Source organism: Eretmochelys imbricata, chromosome 2 (genome assembly GCF_965152235.1).
Source record: "Eretmochelys imbricata isolate rEreImb1 chromosome 2, rEreImb1.hap1, whole genome shotgun sequence".
Taxonomy (NCBI): domain Eukaryota; kingdom Metazoa; phylum Chordata; order Testudines; family Cheloniidae; genus Eretmochelys; species Eretmochelys imbricata.
The window spans coordinates 66,163,945-66,185,538 of record NC_135573.1 but is presented as its reverse complement, the minus strand read 5'-3'; the positions used below and the strand labels follow the sequence as shown (position 1 = coordinate 66,185,538).

Sequence of the window (21,594 nt, the reverse complement as noted above, 5' to 3'; positions counted from 1 at the left end):
TTTTTAGACTTAAAGGGACACTGTTAACTTAAACATACACATTACCTACTGTTGCAAATAACAGCTAATTGATGTAAGTTGAATATTTACAGAACAAAGGTATTGTAAAGGGCATCCTGTATTTGTTGGGTGGGTGGGTGTGGTGTCAATTTCATTCTTTCCCCTTTATGGAGTTAGCTTGTCCTGTTTCTTTGGGGGTCTGACATAGCAATAAGGGAAAAACATTTAAAATAAGTAAATAAAAGGCATTCAGCAGTAAGTGTAATTAGTGAAATTACTTCTAATTTTAAGTGTTTTTAACAGAATCTAGGCAACTACAAATATTACATTCTTCTCACAGTTTGAAATGGAGGTTTAATGCATGCTGAAATAACTTTTTTCATACTTGCATGAGGGATAGGGCCCCACTTCCCATATTTACTAATGAAATGGAGCCAGATGATGCCATAGGCCAATGATTGCCACAGATTTTGTCCTGCTTTGTGCTCCTACACCAGGACACCAACTATTTGAGCATTGGATTGACCATTGCTTCCTAAATCTTCTAAGCTAAAGTTTTTAGAGGGTGAGCTGCTCCTAAGCCAATTCCAGTACAGAAGTCTTTGCCTATTTTGAGGCTGGGTCATTTATGTGATTATTCTAGTACATACAGCTAATTGTGCACTCTCCCTGTCAAGAACCTACTGGTCTTTCACACTAAACTTGCTTTCTGAAAAATGGTGGGAAGGAAAGCTTTCAAGCAAGACTCTGGTAAAATCAGATGACAACTCCCTTGTGATCTGTTTGAGAGGAGGGGATGTCTGTGTGGGTGTAATTGACTTCCGTGATGGGTGGTTTAAGTTTCTCAAGCCTCACCAATCATAACTACTCAGTTATTTCAGGTTGTTTGCAAGCTGCAGATGATCACTGTTGCAGTGAACTTCTTGATCAGTTGACTCTTTTTTTCTGGGCAAAGGGTTGGTGCTGATTTGGGGGACTGTTGAAGGAGAATGTGCTAAATTCCCACTCTTTAATAAAATGCCATAGTGGTTCAGGCTCAATCAAGTTGTTGCTGCTCATGAAGGGAAAAAAAATACCTCCCTTCCTAAAGAGAAGCCGATGCATGCCATAATTATTCTAGGAGTCAGCCTGACAGGAAAGAGGCAGTGGAAAGGGAGTCAGGTTCCCTGCCACGGCATTGATTTCCTGTGGGACTTAGGCACCTAAATGCCTTTGTGGCCAAGTCATTGAGGCAAAGAGCCAAACTCCCAGATGCCAGCAAACCAAGCTAGTTAGGTCCCCCTCCCCTCAGCATTTCCTACTAAGCCTAACCTCTCAAAGAGAGTTAGGCACAGCCCTTTATGGTTTCTGCTCAGTAGGTAGGCTAAATCAGAAGGGATTTCAAACCTAGGTCTTCCATATCCCAAGTGCTTTTCCTAAGCGCTAGGCTACCTGCTTAGCCCCAGCTGCTACCACTTAGGCATGTTCTCTGAATGCCTCCTGGTGCTCAGATGCCACTGCAGAGATAGGGGCTGAATAGCTACCTTGAGACTCCCACTTGTGTTGAGATGTGAGTGAGGCCATTAGCTCTGGGGGAGCATCAGGATCCAGGAAGCTTCATCTGTACCCACAGCTGAGTGTGTATGGGTTTGAAAGGAAGTCTAAATGGGGGAGTTAGGTAGCCTAGGCAGTACTGCTTCATTCAAATTCCCTATGTAGGTTTGCAACAGGGAAGGGATAGCATTTATGCTCCCATTGTTCTTCAAACTGTCTCTGTACAGCCTTGTGGGATTGACTCCCCCTGCTGTCAAGCAATAGCACTGCCTTGGGCAAGATTCTGGGAGAGGGGGTACTGTTCAGTTAAATAGTCCATTTTCTTGTCCTGCAAGCACTCAAAGTCCTCCACTGGGACTGTGCTGAGGCCTGAGCCACTTCCCATCAGGCTGTGCTGTAGCTGGAGGTAAATCACCTAGACCAGACTCATGGGTGCAGGGCTTGAGCTAGTATGCTAAAAATAGCAGTGATGTCATTACAGCATGGGCTCTCAAGCATTCTCATGCAATGTCCATACTGCTAGCTCAAGCCTGTTGGTACAAGTCTATCTAGCTGAGGTGGGAAGCTTGCTCCCAGCTGCAGTATAGACTATGCTAGTATCTGACACCCATAGCTGTCTGGGTGAAGCCTACTCACCTCCATGATGTACAGTTTGCTGTACCCTTACTCCTCAGATGAGCAGGGATTGAGACTTGAGGTCCCAGGCTCATCTGGCCTTAGAATGTACATAGTCCAAGTGCAGCCTCAGGGCTGAGTACTTCCCTGGTGGGGTGGAAGATACACCCCCACACACACTTTGGCTTCAGCACACCCTTCCACTGAAGAGGTGGGAGTTCATCAGTACCACTCATGGGGTGAATTAGCCAACACTGCTTTGCCCCAATGTTGATTCATAGTACAGCACTGAGATGAAGGCATCCTGTTTCACAAGGCTACAAAAGCTCTTGTATAGACTCAGGTGTCTTACCGCTTCAACCAGCACCACTGCTATCTGCACCAGCTCTGAGTCCTGTACTGGGCCTGTCCTCCAGCACTGATGACTGCTCCACAGGACCCATCAGAGTAATCTCGGGGAAGGAAAAAAAGGAAGGCCAGCTCCCCATAAGGGTGGGAGATGTAAATAAGAGGAAGCACACTCTCCCATCAATATAGGATTGGTATGGGGCCTCTCAAATGGCAGTTGTCACCTCTTTTCCACACATCTCATCCACTGGACCTCTTAGCACTAACAAACCTGAACACTTCACCATTACAAATCCCAAGGACACCATCTGAGTACAGTACCTAATGGCCATTTTGCCAGCTGCATTTTGATACTGCCCCACACCTAGCTCTTCAGTGCTAATCTGGTATCCTGAACCCCTTCCACATCATCAGTTTGGAGGATCCCAGGACTTGATCTCAGAATACTGTTTCTATCCTCAGATCAGGCATTATGGAAACACCATAATGCAGCAGCCACTCTAGCTTCTCCTGTGTCCTTGCATGCAGTATTCCATGAAGGCTCTTACTAAAGCTAAGAGACCAGCTCCTTCACCAGGACATTACATCTTCCCCAGCATAGACAGTCCCAAGGGGGTTTCTGTGACCAAACCCATCACAATGACTATTGACTGGAGTAGCAGGAAATGGATCTTCAGGCAGAATGCCTTTGCTTCTGGCTCAGTAGATTTTGAATGGCCAATTATCAAGTTTGCCTGGCTTTCTTACCAGCTTGTGGGACACCACAAGGACAGCTAAGTGAATAACCAACTTTTCAGTTTTCTGGCAATTACAAAAAATTAATTTTGGGTCAAACCAAAACAATTAAAAAAAAGTTTCAATTTTGAGCATTTAACATTAAAAAATGGAAGCATTTCCAAAGTGTCAAAACCCTTCAATTTCTTTTTTTTAAAAAAAGGTCCCTCAGAAAAAAAACCCACAACAATTTGGCAAAATTTTCAATTTAACAATCTGTATTTTTTACTGGAAAAGTTTTGGGCAAAATATTTTTCCAAGTTTTAATCATGGTGCCCCTTACTAGATTCTGCCAGTGGAACAAAGGGAATCAATTGGTAACCTAGGGTTCAGCTCTAACTTGACACTCCTTGGAAGGATACAAAGATGTATACAGTGAGGTGACAGTTTAGCTACAACCACAATGCTCCTGGGATTAAAATGCACTCCTGCCAGAGCTGCTGCAGCATCTGGGGCTTTTTGCAGGCACATTCCTATTCACAGAGCAGCACCAGCCATACAATCAGCAAGCACTATTAATCAGACTTCACATTCATGCCCAGTTGGGAGAGCAGTGCTAGTCCACATTCATCTACAGAACTCCTCATTCACTGTCCATCACTAATCTCCCCCTGCTGAGGGTACACAGGGGCCTAAAATAAGATGAGGTTACTGTTCTCAGTCCCTTCTGCCATCACATTACTTGCATCTTCCCCTCTGCGTTGTACAAAAAAAATCAGAACTCGAGTTTGGGAGGACACATGTAGGAGTAAGGTGCTGAAATCACCATTGCATTTGAATGCACATGTCCACCCCTATGGTGACTCTGCAGCTCAACACCAAGAGGCACCAGTGTGAATATACAAAGGCAGCTGGAAGAACAAGTTATTGGTAAGTAACCTTTCTCACAACCCCCAATTCTGCTCCCTTGGAGCAGAAGAAATGTTTCTCCTGCACAAAGTGGGAGCACCTGCAGCTGTCCTGTAGGTGATTAAAGTATAACAGCTGCCTCAGGTATAGAAACACTTTGTTCATGAGTAAAGATTCCTCCTTTAGCCCCTGTTCAACACAAGAAATTGGAGGTTCTACTATACTAGGAAGCAGGCAGGTGTGATAGATGAGAAAGACTCTTTAGAGTGGTAGGGCTAAGGGAAGATCATGTTTCCTTCTAATAAATTTGTAGAGAGCAGAGGTTTATGAAAAGGCTTTTGCTTAGAAGCTTCCAATTAAAAAAAAAGATGATATGAACGTGGTCCTTGCGGAAATAAGAGAGGCTTGCTTTATTGATTTAAACATACGCTACCCTATTTGATGCAGTTCAAGTAGATCACACAGTGATTGCAAGTTAAAATCTCTTTAATTACAGAAAAATAAGTCTCATCTCAAATGAAGACAAGCATTTAAGTTGAGACAATATGACAGCCTTAATGAAATACAAACAAAAATATTACAGTATGGAAATTACAGTACAAGAGCTTTAAATGAAGTCACCATAAGCTAGAAAGTTTTAGATAAACCAAGCTTTCTTTTTTTGGTTGACCTTCAGCAGCCATCATTGCACATGGGTAAGTTCCTTTATGAAGTTTGGTTTAAAATATGTTGAGTTCATTTAAGTATCTGTAGGGAAAAGGCACTTAATATTGCAGTTTCCAGAACATGATTTGTTTATCTTCCCCTCCTGTGAGAATACTGCTGCATTGCTCATTCATCCACATGCATGTTACAGCACCTGAGAAAAACAGGGAATTGAATTTCGTGTTAGATACAAACACAGTGGGAATAGCGGAGACGTGTGAACAAATCAGAAGAGTACTATTTTAAAAACAAGTTTGCAGGAGGTATTTGATGGGTAGTTTTGATCAAATTAATAGCATTTAACAGCACAGCCTTAAAATTTCTCTTGCTTGAGCATGCTCAGTGAGGACCAGTGATCTCATTTACAGTATGTATACTTAACTCTAGCACACTGCATATCCTTAGCAGTCTTTTGAACTGGATGAGTCAATTTAGCCACAGCCATTTCCACTCTAGTCAACTGGCCAAAGGCTACAAGAGTTTTCCTTTAGCCCAACTTTCAGAGGACCCTTCACAGCATTCTTAGCCCCTGCCACTTGACCCTTTTCTCACATGTTAAAATCAGAGTTGGCATCCTACACAATCCTACAATACACTTCAGTGGGAGCATATGGCCAGAAACTGTGTGTTTGCTGAGATTCCACCCCTCCATGCAGAGCTGAATTCCACAAGTAAGCTTTTATTACACTGCTGTTTCCAGCCCTCATAAGAGCAAGGGAAACCTTACAAGCAAACTGATGCTAGATAGTATTATCTTCAAGCCTTTAGATGCTCTGAAACAGGTTTGGGTCAGACTAACACACTGAAACCTTAAAGTGTGCTGACTGTAAAACTGAATTTGACATCAAAATAAATATATGGACTTTGGACAGATTTTTTCAAAATCAGGTTTTATTAAATGTGGAAAATACAAACTCTGACTTTCCCAAAATTTCACATCTGCTGCCGAAACCTGGGTATTTTGCCATAGCTGGAGTATACTAGGCCTTGCATGCTATTAGAGCAGCCTGTTTTCATCAGTATCACTGCAACATCCAAATCAGTAGAAATCAACATTTCTCCTGTTAATCTTTTCTTTCTTCTTCCCGTCAGGTCACCAAGGGGCAGATCATCCATTATTTGTGGGCCAGCAGCATTATAAAGGGAGATGAAGGGTCCTTTTCATCTTCCACTAAAGCCAATGGGAGACTTTCTATGGTCTTAAATTTAGCATCTGATCCAACTGTCATTTGATTCGAAATTCCAGTTCACCTAAACTGGCGATGGTGTCAGAAATTGTAACTGTTCTGTGACCCATGTCAGAGTACAGTGCTCCTCTGGAAAAAGGAACCTTGCACAGAACTGGGACTCAGATTCACAAAGGTATGTAGGGTGTTGCAATGCTTAACTTTTAGGTGCCTAGAAAATCACTGGAACAATGGGGTCCACAAAGCCTGAATTAGGTGCCTGGGCTCACAGTACACAACGTGGGGAGAGAGAGAGAGAGAAGGGGTTCCACAAAAGCCAGCGCGCTAGGTGAGGAGCTGTGCAAGCCAGCCAAGGGGAGATGCCAATAAGAGGGGTGTATCCTCAGTCCCCCCCTTCTCATGGAGCAAGGTGCCTTTCTCTGCCTATAACCCACAGCCAGAAACCCCTCTCCTGAAGTCAGGCAGCTTAGGTGCCTAAGCCCCTTTTTGCAGCAATAAGTTAGGTGCCTGTCTCATTCCACACAAAACAAGAGAAGGAGGAGGACCTCCCTTATAACCACTAGCTCAACGATTAGAGCACTCGCCTCAGATGCAGAAGATCAGACCAATTCCCCCTCTGCCTGATGAGGGAAGAGATTCGAAGAGGGGGTTCCCCCCGCTCAGTTGAGCGCTGAGGCCAGTGGACTATATAGTCACCCTGAGACCTGGTCTATTCTTAAAATTTAGATTCACCTAGTTACATCACTCAAGGGTGTGAAAAATTCACACCCCCTTAGCGCTATAGTTAAGCCAACCGAACCCCCGGCATAGCATTCTGCTGCTCAGAGAAGTGGATCATCAATAATGAAGGAAAAACCCCTTCTGCTGCGGTAGGAAGTATCTACACTACAGAGCTACAACACTGTAACCGTGTCACTGTAGCGGCCATAGTGTAGACATGACTTCACTCCCTCTGGCCCAATTCATATTTAATTATTCAAACATTGAATTAAAGTGGAACAGATTCAATAGGAGAGACTCGCCTGGGTCTCCCACCGTCCTGGGGAGTACCCTAGCCATTGTGCTGAAGGTTAAAAGAGAGAGTCCTCCTCCCTGCCACACTCTGGTTGCTGTGTGTGTAGTTAGGCTGCTCTGAGCATGTCTACCAGATCAGGCTCTGCAGACAAGATAGGCAGAGTAGCACCTATCTTCCCCCCATTTGCGGATGGTGCTGGGGCCTAGACAGGAGATAGGTGTCCAGATACCTAGAGGGAGGCAGCAGTCTGCATGTGCAGAGGCAGAAACATAGTTGTTGAGGGAACATTTACAGCAAAAATTTAGGGGTTGAGTGAGTTTAGATGCCACAGGAGTAGGTGGCACCACAGGGGAGCCTAAATCTGGGACGTAGGCCCCTAAAACTGGGGTTTAGGCACCTAAGTTCCTTTGTGGATCTGGCCCGAGGCGATTACACAGTACTCCACACACACCTGTATGTCCTTTGATTCTTTCAATAACTTTTCCTGCAAGAAGGTCCCAAACCAATAATTCTCCAGACTGGCTTCCTGATAAAACAGTATGTCCATCCCATTTGAAACATCTGCAAAATAATTCAGCAATCTTTTATCCCACTTGCATTAAGTGGCGGCATTATTTAAGACTCTTCTACCTGTTAGTTTAGTCCATCACCTATGCATAAAAGAAACTGTTCTACTTAGTACTGAGGCCAATGCTGCACTATGAATTAAGCAATGAGAGTTAGGTGCAAGGGTAAAGGGAAAGTTTTAAAAATGAAGAAAACTGGCTGTTGATAGTTTAAAGCACAAATCGTATTGTTCTATACTCTGAAACACTAGATCAGTCTGAGTAGAGAGAGGTGGGAAAGAGCCCCCTCAAGTTAAAATTGATACTTTCTTCAGCGTAAGATACCAAGGCTGACACTTCTATAGTTTTTGGTATACTGCAAACTAACAAGTTTTGAATCCAAGATGCTTTACAGCTGCTGAACTACACACAAACTTGCATCTATTAATTGTAGCAATTTTCAGTGTCAGCTCTCACTAATTTCAGTGAAAACTGCAGCTGCTTAGCACATCTGACAGGCTGGTCATTTATAGAAGTGCCTAGCTTTAGCAGCCAAATTGAGAAACTGTGGCGGCAGCAGACAATGCACACAGAATCCCAACCTTTGCACTTCCATCTGTTGATACATGCATCTCTTGTTAAGATGACCCCATTTCTCCTAGATGACATATACCTTAGAAGTGTTTCATATTTGTGTCATTTCCACATTCCCTTTGGGCATTTGATGCAAACACCAATGTCCACTTCCTGCCCCCACTATAATTCAGAGACATAACTATCAATTATCCATACAGCCACTGTAGCTAGAAGGGGTTGCGCTTCACACAGAGCTTTTCCTCAGCATTACCTTTGAGGCTGCTCTGAGGCCATAGAAGAAATGAGCATTCCAGTTTGCACATCTATTACTTTAAAACAGCCATCTTCTCCCGTGCTGAGCAGATGTCTGCTGTCTATACAAAAATTAAATGTATTAAACATGTACAGTACTGCATATCTAATATTTCCAGTGGTCAAAGGAAGGAATGATGACTAATACTGCACATTAGTTAGGTAGGTCAGAAAACATGCTTTAATTAAAAGCAGTTATTTCAGTCACATCTCAGATAATGAGGAGTAAGTAAATCTTCAAGCAAAAAAACTGAAGCAATTTATAACTAGCCCAGAAAAGTATTCTAACATCAAGTATGGTAAAGCACTGATAAAACCTGGAGACTGGAGATTTGTGTATAACTCTGAGTATAACTGAAGATCTAAAACTCTACAATTACGTTACAAATCTAGATATCACTGTACAGTAGAGCTATATAAAGACAGAGATTCCTCTAGCAATTCTCATCTCTCTCAATACCTGCATATTAGAAGAGACTTAAACACAACATACCAGGACTAAAAGCAGCATCATACACGGTCCCTGAATGACATGAAAGTTGGTGCAACATAGTGGCAGTAGTAACATCCCAAATACTAACAGTGCCTTCTTTGGTTCCGGACACCAGCATTGCATTTGCAGCATTTAGGTTGATAGTATTTACCTAGACAATTAAGTACCACATTATTCCTTTACTCAGCTCTCGCATGGGCATTCTTGATAGACCTTTGAGTGTTCACAAACAAGCCTGTCTTCCATAAGTATCCAATTTTATGACATCAGTTGATTACATATTTTTATATAAAATCCCTACTTTTTTTCAAAATGTAAAATCCTTGCCAACTATATGCGAGCAGGAAATGGAGTCTTAAGCAGATTTATAAGCGTTCTTTTTCCTTGCAGAATCAGACATTTGAATTGACATTTAAGATCTTATCCAAGAGAAGATAACTAATTAGAAATGTAGGCTGTAATCAGTCAAAGAAATGTTTAACCATAGCAAACAGGCCTAAAAAACCACTAGCCTGCGCTTTGCCCAACCCATCTGTTTTTGATATCCTTGGATGCTGTTGGTAAATTTTACCAGGCATTGTTGCCTCCTTGTGATCTATAAATAAATCCACTGAGAGGTTTAAGAAATTTCAATACAAGTGTTCTAAATACTCTGCAGGAATGATGTTAGAAGTTAACGGATTTGTGTACATTTATATTCCAGTATCTGCCCATATTTATTTTTAATTGTATGTTTGAGCCAAACACGTACCATGTATTTAGATATTCACAGTGGTGTTTATGATAACATAGATCATAGGAAAGTACACAACATGGAAAACAAGTCAGACTTTTACCTAAAAACGCTAAACAGCCAAATTTGGTATTTGTGTAGAAGGCATGAGGATGCAAATACTTCAGACAAATTTATTCTGATTTATTGAAAGAGCCCATGAACCCTTTGCACACACTACAAGTAGTGCCAGACCAATAATAAGAAAACCCATTTGTTTATACAACCTTTCCACTCTCCAGAAGTGGACACTTGAACCAATTCTTTTAAGAAAAGAGAAAAATATTTGGAGTTAGCTTTCACTTTCCCCTTAGACTATTCTAGTCCATCCTAGTCTTGGCATTCTTGCAATATCTAGCAACTGACAGCCTTTGATGAATGGTAGTCTTAATTCAGAATTTTCACTTTTGTTGGTTTATGCCAGATCTTTTAAAAGCTTAATTGAGATATTGTCAAGTAACTCCAGACTGTAGTCTTTGATTGATTAGAAGTTATATATGTGTACATTTCCATACTCACACTAACATCATGTTCTAACTCAGCAAGCAATTCAAATTGATGTCTTTTGGTGCCCAGAACCTCTGCAGGAACACAGTGCCACACCTAGAATACCAACATTGCAGTTTATTTAAACAAGCATTAGGACAACTAGGTCATGTTAACTTTTCTTTTAATTACCTAGCTCTGTCACTGCAAGGTTTAAGTTGTTTATGCTAACTAAAAGCTGTACTAAGGTCAGTTCAACTGTACAAAGGTCAGTTCAAGAAACTTCCTCCTTGCTTTTAAGTTCAGAATTATTCTTCCTTTTACTTGTTTTGGTTTAAACATTAAACCTGCCTGCTCTAAGCTCTCTTCACAAATCACAAAGAACTTAGTCTATAACAATTAAAAACAGTCAGTAGCAGCAGCAGCAGCATATTCCACTGAACCAAACAGAAGCATCCTCTACCCACTGAGCAAGAAAACATGATAAAACAATCCACCAAACAAACAGACAGACTTTGCAGAATGCCCTTAAGGGCAGTGACAAGTTTCAAAATTCCAAATGCTCCCCCTCTTAAAACAAATGTTTGGGGGGAGGACTCCGATTCTAACTATGACAGTATTAGACAGGGAGAGGTGATATTTTAATTAGGCAGATCTTATCACATTTAATGGTCATAAGACAAAGCCAACACATTAATTTCTACTCAAAGCCCAATAGATAGTCAATGCAGATCATAGAGCACTAGCATCATTGCAAGATATTCCACTTAAGTACTGCATTACCTTTGAGTGGATTTAAGGTACAGTGGTTTTTACAGTGGTTTTCAACCTGTGGGACCCCTGAGGGTTTGTAGACTATGTCTAAGGGGTCCGCAAAATTTGTCATTAACATAGAATAGTGATTTTCAACCTGTGGAATATGTCTAAGATTTCCAAAGACACCTCCATTTGAAATTTTTTAGGGGTCCACAAATGAAAAAAGGTTGAAAACCACTGGGCTATTACAAATAAGGCTACGTTTTAATCATGGGTATTTTTAATAAAAGTCACGGGCAGTAAACAAAAATTCACGGCCCGTGACCTCTCCGTGACTTGTACTATAGACCCCTAACTAACTCTTGGGGAAAGGGGCGGCCCAGAGGTGCCATGGGAGGGAGGGCGGCCTGGGATCCCGGTTGGTGGGGGGGGGGAGGTGGAGGGTTCAGGGGAGAAGGGAAAAGAGGGGGGAGGGTTGGTGGCTCCATGCCTTTCTGGAAGCGGCGACATCCCTCAGCTCCTAGGCAGAGGTGCGGCCATACAGCTCTGCACGCTGCCCCCTCCGCTCCCTTTGGCCGGGAACCGCGGCCAATGGGAGCTGAGGAGGCGGTGCCTGCAGGTGGAGGCAGCACACAGAGCACCCTGGCTGTGCCACCCTCTAGGAGCAGAGGGATGTTGCCACTTCCAGGGAGCCCCCCCAAGGTAAGCACTTCCCAGAGTGAGATAAGCCCTCACTCTCTCCTGTACCCCAACCCCCAGCACCCCTCCCAAACTCCTGCTGCTGCTGGGGGGAGGAGACAGTGACCCAAGACTTCCCTAGCAGTGGCCGGTGCAGCTGGCCCAGGGGCCACCCGAGCAGCTTGGACAGCCCCAGGGCCAGCCGCTGCAGAAGTCATGGAAAGTCACAGAATCCATGATTTCCGTGACAAACTTGCAGCCTTAATTATAAGGACATAAAGACACAATTACAGCAATCTTTGTTAGCAACAGGAAAGCTACTATCACGAACTCTGGAGTATTCCACTATCACCTTAATGAAAACCATGAGTATAAATAGTAAAGTGGCTGACATACAAACCTTTACAGTGGAGTCCCAAGATGCAGAATACAAGCGATTATCATGCCAGCAGATCTTGCTGACGGCATCATCATGTCCCATTAAGGTGTCTTGCCGTCTTCCAAATGCGACTGAATAAAAATAGCTATCAGGAAAAAAGTATTAGTTATGAAAGTACAGCTTTAGAGAGCAAACTTTTATAGGTTTTAAATAAGTTAAAATAATTTAGCTTCTATAATTTCTAAATAACAGATAGAAATTGGCCAAAAAAAAAAAAAAAAAATATAGAAAAAGAGTAAATGCTTCCCGACAGCGACTTACTTCCATGTTCTCAAAAGAAGTTTCATAAAGCACAGTTACCTAAAAACGGTATGATTAAATATAATCCACAAAATAAATACACACATATGATTGTCCCACGAAGAACTTATGACAGTGGTATCTCCCGGTAAGATTAAACAAGATGACAAGGCCTATAAGGAAAACAGAGCAGTGTTCAATTTAGTGCCAGATAGCATAGAAGTCAATTAAAGTGCATTAGCACGTATTTGGGAAAAAACCAAACAGTATCTACATCCTATACATTTCATGTTCTCAAAAAAAAAAAAAAAAAAAAAAGATGGTGACCGAGATGAACTCTTACTGCCTTAAAGGATGGTGGATTCACTATGGTCAACATAAGAGAGTTACCAGCTTTGCATACGAGTTCCAACTCCCTCCAGTATGCTATAGAGGATACAGTAAATCTTAGTTCATGCTTCAAGAATACAGTGCGTTGCTTCATCCTATTCGCATGAACAAGCTTTTCAATTTTGCAGCTACCTATCCACTTGAGACATAGCAAATACTGAACACACCTAAAACCACCGAAGTAAAAGGAAGCTTTTGTTCTATATTTACACTGCCAAAGAACCATCTCATGATAACTACTAGTCAGAGAACGATATTTTTATGAAAAGGGGTGCATGGAAGATTATATTTTTCTGATTGTGAAAGGGTATTCTCTCTGCAGTGCATAAGTAAAAAGGCAGCCCTGTTAGCTCTGAACAAGCAAAGAATATCTATCAATTTAAGGAAAGACAGTGCTGTTAGTGCTAAGGCCTTTGTCTACACTAGCTTGTCTATTGAAATTTGCTGCAGTTATACAACCAGCAGCACTACCAGCAACAGCGGGAGAATTTGTGTAGTTCTGTTGCTGGTGTTTTTGTTGCCTTGCGTGCTACACCTGCCCAAAGCAGGGTTAGGTGTAACAGTGGCAGAAAGGCAGCTACAAGTCTCTACTGGGGTTTCACCATTTCTGCAATGTAGCTGCACCGCACTTGTAGGAGACTAAGAGAAATGTCAGTGTAGACAAGGCCCATTAATGAGAGAAACTGGCTCCTTGGCCAAGGATTAGGAAAAAAGTACTAAAGAAAAGAAAACAGCAGTCACAGCCAGAATTAGCAGCAGCCTAGTCAATGCCACAGGTGAGATTCTCACCCTTGCTCCAGACCCTTTATGTTAACTAAAATGACAGGAGCTGTGTAAAGAGGCTCTAAAAGACTCAGCTCTCTCTGGAGGATAACTCTCCTGGCACAGAACTGAGGAAGATAGACAAAAGATATTCTTCCAAGGATCCCCTTACAAGCCCTGGTCCAGGGGACATGTCAGGGGCATGAGAGAGCATGTAGTGCTGCAGAGATTCGGGGCAGCATAGCTGGCCTTAGACAATCAGTGATGAATTTATGTAATATAGGCAGACCCCTGGACGGTCTCAATTACATCACCAGGTTTACTCTGGGCCTCAAAGCAGCCCAAACCTAGGAGGGTGCGAGCTGTGCTATGGTTCTTTGGAGGCACAGTACTGAACCTCACCCCACATCGGTAAATTACTCATGCAAGAGAAAATGCAGAAGGCTGGAGAGAGAAGGAAACAAAGGCAAATCTGGCATTTCATTGCTATACTGCTGACAAGGGACATCTTTCTGTGGGTAGCTTTCAGGAAGACTTCCCTTAATGATGACAACTACTCACCATGTTTGAAAAGGATATACTTCTTTGGAGTGTTTTTGATTCTTTAGAAAACATCTTCAAGGTTGAATCTAATGCAAACATTAGGAAGGTAATTATGAAGACAGAACAGGACTGTACTGCAATACTCTCACCTAAACTAATAATTTTTGCTCCTGTGTGAATATTGAAATATTTAATTCTAACAACAGGCAAGGGATGCATACATCACTTCTAAAAAGTCACTATAAGAGGCACATTGTAAGATACTGTTAAATACAGAAGCTACCGAGCATTTTTCTTTCTTAACTCTGAAGAAGTGAATGAGGAAGGAGAACAGGGAGTTGAAGGGAAAGGCAGTCCTAGTGTTTTATATTCAAAGGTAACCCAAGATAACGGAGGTATGCTGAAGGTGTAATCTTTAAACATTCTGATTTGTTGTTCATCACTGATATCATCCAGATAGGGAAATATCTGGACCCCCCCCGCCGTCTGAGGTAGGCTACTACCATCTACATGCATTTTGTAAACACCCTGGGGCCAGTGAACAGACCAAACAGGAGGACCGTGAATTGGTAACGGTTCTGTCCCACCATGAAACAGAGGAAGCACCTGTGCCCCTGGAATATGTAGATGTGGAAATACATATCCTGTAGATCGAGGGAAGCATACCAATCCCTGGGATCCAGGGAAGGGATGATGGAGGTCAGGGAGACCATGCAGAACTTGAGCTTCACTATGTACTGGTTCAGATCTTGGAGGCCCAGGATGGGCCTGAGCCCCGCTTTGGCCTTCGGGATAAGGAAATAATGGGAGTAATACCCCTTGCCCACAAACTCCTCGGGCACCGCCCCTATCGCTCCTAGACCTAGGAGCCACCCCACCTCCTGCTAGAGCTTCGTGCGAGGGGTCCCCCAAGGGGGATGGAGGCGGGGGGGTGGTTGGGCAAGGAGGAAGTAAACTGGAGGGTGTAACTCTGGGAGATGGTGTTGAGGACCCATTGGTCCAAGGTTAGCCGCGACCATTCTGGGAGGAAAGCACCCAACCAGTTGGAGAAGGGGAGCTTTATTGGGGGTGGATTCCTGATGAGGGCTGGTGGAGTGCCCCCGAGCGTCCCGTCAAAAACGCCTTTTCCCCGCCTGCTTGCCCTTGGAGGACCTAGGGGCCAAGACTGCCTCTGAGGGCGTCTCTTATAGTCCCGCTCCTTTTAATGGGCGGCCTCGTACTTCGCGAGGGCGGCCTGGGTGGGAGTCTGCTGCAGCTTGAAATTAGGTTTTACTGGAGCTGGGACATAGAGGCCCAGAGTGTGGAGGGTTGTGCGGGAGTCTTTCATGCCATGCAGCCTCGTATCCGTTTCCTCCGCAAACAGACCTTTCCTGTCAAACGAGAGATCCTGCCTGGAAGACTGTGCCTTGTTGGACAGCCCAGAGAGCAGGAGCCTGTCCCATGGACACCGTGGAGGCCACTGATCATGCGGCCATGTCTGCAGCATCCGAGGCTGCCTGCAGGGATGCCTTAGCGGCCGCTGCCCCTTCTTCCACTGGCGCCTTGAACTCCTTCCTATCACGCTCCTGGAGGGAGTCCTCAAACTTGGGCAGGGAGCCCCACAGATTGAATTCGTACTGGCCCAGGAGAGCCTGATGGTTTGCCACTCATAAGTGGAAGCTCGAACATTAATAAACTTTCCTTCCAAAAGAGTCCAGTCTCCGAGAGTCTTTGTTGTTTGGGGTCGGGGCTGGCTGACCCTGCTGTTCCCTGCGGTTGACCGACTCGACCACCAGGGAGTTGGGCGCCAGGTGGGTATACAAGAATTCATGCCCCATAGCAGGTACGAAGTACTTGCGTTCCACCTTTTTAGAGATGAGGGCCAATGAGGCCGGTGTTTGCCACAGGGCATTTGAAATCTCAGCCATCCCTTCATGGAGAGGCAAGGCCACCCTAACCGGTGCCGATGGGGAAAACACGTTAAACAGGGAGTCTGAGGGCTCCTCCATCTCCTCTGCCTGGAAGTGGAGGCTTGCTGCCACCCTCTTTAAGAGTTCTTGGTGGGCCCTGAAGTCCTCCTGCAGGATGGAGGTGGGCGGGGCCACAATCGCCTCCTCTGGGCAGGGCGAAGAGGCCAGTGCGGTGCTTTGGGTGTTGGCCAGCACCGGAGGGTCCACCACATGGTCGGTCTCCAGGTATGGTGCCGCAGACACACGTCCCACCGCCTCCTTTCTTGGGGGTCTACAGAAGGAGGCCGACGGTGCCTCCGAAACTCCGGCCACCGAGCAAGCTCCCACCGGGGGCTGCGCCGGAAGCCACGATGCTCACTGCTACCATTGGGCTGGCCACGATACTCGGAGCCACTGCACCTGCTGTGGCAGTGGCGGGGCCGGCTGTTCAGGTTGGCTGGCCTGCCCCATCGAAGGACGGCTATCAATGGAGACCAGACTGGCATAAGATCTGCTGCTGTCTCTAGACCAGGAGGAGCAGCGGTGCCGGGATCTATGATGGCCACGAGACCGTGATCTCAACATGGAGGACCGGTACCGGCGGTAACAGCTGCTTCGCAAACGGCCTCGACGGGCAGACCTGCGATAGCGAAACGCCGGCTATCAATGCCTGGGGCTGTGATGTCTTGGCGGAGACTTGGAGCGGGAGACCGAGCAAGTACAGTGTCAACGACCATGCTGTGATTGACTGCGGTACCCTCTCCAAGACAAGGACTGATGGCGACGCCCGCTGCGGTCCCGCCGACATTTGCTCCTTGAGGACGAGCGGTGCCGCGAGTCCCATCCGGACGGAATCCAGCCAGACAGTTTGGTCTGCGTTGAGGGTGATCCACCTGGACTCTGCCCCGAGCGATTGGTGGGTGGTGATCGGCGTTGGGAACGTTCCCTCGACCAAGACCGGTACCAGGCTGGAGGCGACTGCAAAGATCCCAGTGGTGGCTTGCCTCTGAAGCACGGAGCTGACATCGGCGGCACTCCAGGCACCAGCATAAACGTCCCGGGCCACCTGGAGGGCTTCAGGCGTGGACGGCATCCTGACATCCAGAGAGAACTGTTCTGAAGAGAAGTCACTCTCAAAGTGACTCAGAGGCCTGGGGCCCGGTGGGGATCAAGGACTGCCCGACATGGGCCTAGCCTCTGTCTCAGACTTCCCTCGGTGCCGCTGCAAAGAGGAAGTCTTCCTGGCCCTCTTGGCGTGCCTCCTGGATGGGAAATGGTGCCGACTGGTCGATGGCACCAGAGGGTCACCACGTACCGATGCTGCAGTGCCAGGTACCAGTTCAGAGCGGCGTGCCGGGGTCAGGGTCAGCACCAACTCCCTCAGGATGGCCCGGAGCCTAATATCCCTTTCTCTTTTGGTTCAAGGCTTAAATCACTTGCAAATCTTGCACCTTTCACTGATATGGGTTTCTCCCAAGCAGCGCAAACAGTCTGTGTGCGGGTCACTACTTGGCATAGAACACCTACAAGAGCCGCAAGACTTAAACCCCTGGACATGCCCTGGCCCGGGCTCACTGACTAATTAAACTAACTAAACAGCTAATTAACTAAAGAACTTTGTAACATTAGAAAAGAGAAGTTACCAGCATCATCAGTTTTTCTCAGTTACTTGGCACCTGCAAATTTTCAAGATGCAACTTCAACAGCATGACAACTATGTATATAAAAAGTGACCTAAAATTGGTTTTATAGCGGTTTTAAGTATGTTAAATATATGGCAGAATATACATTGTAATGTGGCGCACAGTTTTAACAACGTTTATTTGGCATGAGCTGGATAACCTGACTATCCCAAACTCATTCAGATAAGAAGCCTTCACACCACATTAGACTATTGTTGAAGTTTTTTAAGCCTGTATCTATTCACATGTTTTTTTGAGAGAAACAGACACATAATGGAAACGCTGATGGTGGCTCCAGAGTACAGGCTGAAACAGATTTTTGCATTCGACAGGTCATTAAAGCCTGTCTAGAGGTCAAAAAGTGGATTACTTTATTGAAAAAGTCAAAGAAACAAACTAAGGATGGGATTTTCAAAATCACTGTATTGGCCTAACTCTGTTTTTAGTGAAGTTACTTGCATGAATTCAAGAACAGCAGAGCGAGGCCAATGCTAAGCACTTTTGCAAATCCCATCCAAAAGCTATACTTTGAGTGGTGTGAATTTTTGATGGTTCATGAAACTTCATTAAGCCAAGACATTATAACACAGTGATGCAATGTTTGCATCACAGTGTCTTACAAGGAGACACTTGTACGAGAATACCCACCTTGAGATGTAGTGAAAACTGAAGATCCATTGCAAGAGACTGCTATTCCAGTAATTTCCCTATTCAAGGCAAATAAATTTGGAAGTGAATTCAAAGGGTATTTCATTCAACAATCATACTATACAGTGACTTTTTTACAGCTGCAATTCAGTATTTGATCTTCACAAGGGTTAATTTAGACACAAACAAATTAAGATGATTGTTGTAGAGTGCATCACAATTCTACAGACAAAACAGACCTTGCCAAAGAACTAGAAGGAGCAGTACCAGTTCCCCCCACATTGTTCTGCCAGCATGCTTCAACCCGAACCAAAAAGGACCTGCCTAAGGTGGTGAAAGCCTAAATTGGCCCATACCCACTTAAGTCATTTAGCCTCTACTGGGTCAGCCAATAATAAGATGACTGTTAAGATATCAGGCCCATTCCTAGTATACAACTCATTTTTCACTGCCAAACAACCAGATAATCTCATGAAGGAATGCACCTTCTTGAAGCTTTCCTTCACATAATGCATCCAGATAAACATGTGATCCAATAACTATCAAGATGACTACAGGAGATTAATAGATTTTGAAATAATTATACCACAGACGAGGACACTAAAAAGAAAGACTTACTCTTTATGAATTTTATGTTGTTCATCTAACTTTAGTTTGGCAATGTTGTTCCATGCAAGCGTTATACTTTCTTCTGTCAAATCTTCAAAAGATTCTTCACTTGGAGAAACTAAAATAAAATACGACCATAAAATGAGAAGTCATAAATTGAAAATTAAAAAAAGATAAGACTTCAGATAACAAATGAGTTGAAGTTATACCAAATATGAATACATTAAATGATACAAAAAGGCATCTCTATCATTTCAGTTCTATTATAGAGAGGAGAGAATTTATGACAGATTGTCATTAACTATCCCACAATATTTATTAACAGAAGTTCAAGAACATAAATAGCCAGAAATCTAAATGGATCAGAAGTTTTTAGACAGTATATGTTCTTCTGTTATGACTGGCTGCCACTTTTATGTACAGAATTTGACTCTTAAATGCATGAAAAGTTGTAGGTTTAAAATTATGGCTTATGTTTTTCAAAGGTTATGGGGGTTTAAAGAAATTAAATGAGCTAACTAAGCGGCAACTGCTACCAAGAATACCACCAAGTCAGTAAGAATTGCCAAGCCGTGAGAATACATATCACGATTTAGAAATGTTTAAATTTCTAGAATTTTTTTAATAGAATCTTATTTTGACAAACCATCCAACATAATTTTAGAATTAATTCTAGGAGAGTCATTTGGAAGAGATATTCTACTTAAAACAGCAACCTGTATTGTCACTCCTTTACTTCAAAGTTAAAGACCACCCAATAGGGGAATGAAGAAAATGGTATAAATCTAAGATGATGGTCAAAAGCATAGTTATTGGCTGACAGAGTATAAGAACATAATGACCATACTGGGCCAGATCAATGGTCCATATAGCCCCAGTATCCTTTCTTCTGATAGTGGTCAATGCCAGTTGCTTCAGCCGCCGGGGTTCCCAAACTTGGTTCACAGCTTGTTCAGGGCGGGCCACGAGACGCTTTGTTTACCTGAGCGTCCGCAGGTACAGCCACTCACAACTTCCAGTGGCCGCGGTTCACTGTTCCCGGCCAATGGGAACTGCGGGAAGCAGAATCAGTTTTAGATGAGCCAATACGACCCACGCACCAGTCTTATTTAAAAAATGAGGGCCGATGTGAACCAGATGCAAAAGAAAAAATGTTGATCAGCAAGGAGGGGAAGAGATAGGGAGGAAAGACCTTGGGGAGAAAATCCAGATAAAATTTACCATCTCCTAAGACTGCAAATAAGGGGGATTTGTCCTAAATTGGTCTTTAGCTGAAGTCAGTAATTGGAAAGGACATCATTTGTTTGTTAAAAGGTATAGAAAGAAAACTCTTAAAAGCTTCATTGCTAATACCTGCCTGACCACTTTGGAACCAACCAATATGGATGCATTTAGCCCGTTTGTAAGTATCTGGAGCAAATGCCTATAAATGTTTTGTTACTGTACGTGTAGCAAATTGCTTATTAGTTAGACTTTATAGGCATGTTCAGAGCAATTGTATAAATACCATGTGACCTTTGAATTTAATAAAGGAATTTATGGTTAAATTAGTGTCATGCTAATACCCTTCATAAACATTAATAATTCCAACACCTTCTCTGCATCTTGGAATTGCACCTTGCATTCCAATTCTAATACAGCCTTTTTGAGATGGGATGACCAGAACTGCATGTGGTATTCAAGGTGTGGGCATGTTATGACAAACTGTAATTAACATAACCGCAGCCATTTTGTGTACTCAGCCATCATTATTTGGAAGTGAGACCACCACACAGTCAGGAATAATTTGGCCTTTGCCGGAGCAGACAAAACAGCGGTACAGCTTCATTGTTGCTGACAAGGAGACAAAATGACAGACTCATGAGATGGGGAGGGAGTGTGGATAGCTGACCTTGGATCTGGGTGTGGGAGTTGCTTTGCTAATAAGATTTTTTTTTTCTGGCTGTTGCTATGGAAATTATTTGCCCATTAGGGGTTACTATGAGTTATGTGCTTTGTTTTGAGCAACCTATAAAAGAGATTAGTTAGGGTGTGCAATTTGGAGAAGTTTTGGAGAGGATTTTGATGAGCTAAGAGACTGACATACAACTCCCCCGCGGCTAGGAGAAAAGCTGGCCACTGGAAATGTACTGCTGACCACTTGACACAATCTCAGTCTATTTGGGTAACTATATTGGGGATGCTCAAGACTATTGTTATTTTAGATGTGTGCTTTGGACTCAATAAAAACAAGGATTTTTGGTTGAAAGCACTTGTGTGTACACCAATCATTTATCAGACAGACGAGCTATGTCCCTAGTGATTTATGTCCTGAAACTGCCTAGAAAACACAGACTAGTTACCATTTTTTTGGGTTCAGATAACCCCAGGAAACAGGCATACCATAGGTTTATATAGTGGCATTATCATATCTTTTGTTTTATTATCTAATCCACCCTTTCCTAATGGTTCTTAGCATTGTTAGCTTTTTTGACTGTTGCTGCATATTGAATGGATGTTTTCAGAAAACTATCCATAGTGACTTCAAGATCTCTTGGACTTCATAATTTAGACTTCATCATTTGTATGTACAGTTGAGAATATTTTTTCCCATGTGCATTACAACGTATTTTGCCAGTCATTTTGTTGCCCAGTCACCCAGTTTTGTGAGATCCCCATGAAACTCTTCGCAGTCAGCTTCGCAATCACTTAACTATTGGGATTAATTTT

At 43.6% G+C, this 21,594-nt stretch overlaps 1 protein-coding gene across 7 annotated transcripts in view; it reads right to left on the bottom strand.

Moving 5' to 3' along the window:
• Positions 1-4,587: 4,587 nt before the first annotated feature.
• Positions 4,588-21,594, bottom strand: part of NSMAF (neutral sphingomyelinase activation associated factor) — a 56,347-nt gene continuing 39,340 nt past the window's right edge. For 3 of the 7 annotated variants that reach the window (XM_077810231.1, XM_077810232.1, XM_077810236.1), the window contains 10 exons: positions 18,895-19,003; positions 18,277-18,335; positions 14,037-14,104; positions 12,429-12,496; positions 12,045-12,168; positions 10,244-10,327; positions 8,953-9,103; positions 8,419-8,521; positions 7,478-7,587; positions 4,588-4,978 (listed from right to left, as the gene is read on the bottom strand). In XM_077810231.1, the coding sequence (XP_077666357.1) occupies positions 4,884-4,978; positions 7,478-7,587; positions 8,419-8,521; positions 8,953-9,103; positions 10,244-10,327; positions 12,045-12,168; positions 12,429-12,496; positions 14,037-14,104; positions 18,277-18,335; positions 18,895-19,003 (971 nt within the window). In that variant the 3' untranslated portion in view covers positions 4,588-4,883. Of the gene's footprint in view, positions 4,979-7,477; positions 7,588-8,418; positions 8,522-8,952; positions 9,104-10,243; positions 10,328-12,044; positions 12,169-12,428; positions 12,497-14,036; positions 14,105-18,276; positions 18,336-18,894; positions 19,004-21,594 lie in introns of those variants that run through there. The other 4 variants (XM_077810233.1, XM_077810234.1, XR_013345148.1 and 1 more) reach the window with 4 other exon arrangements.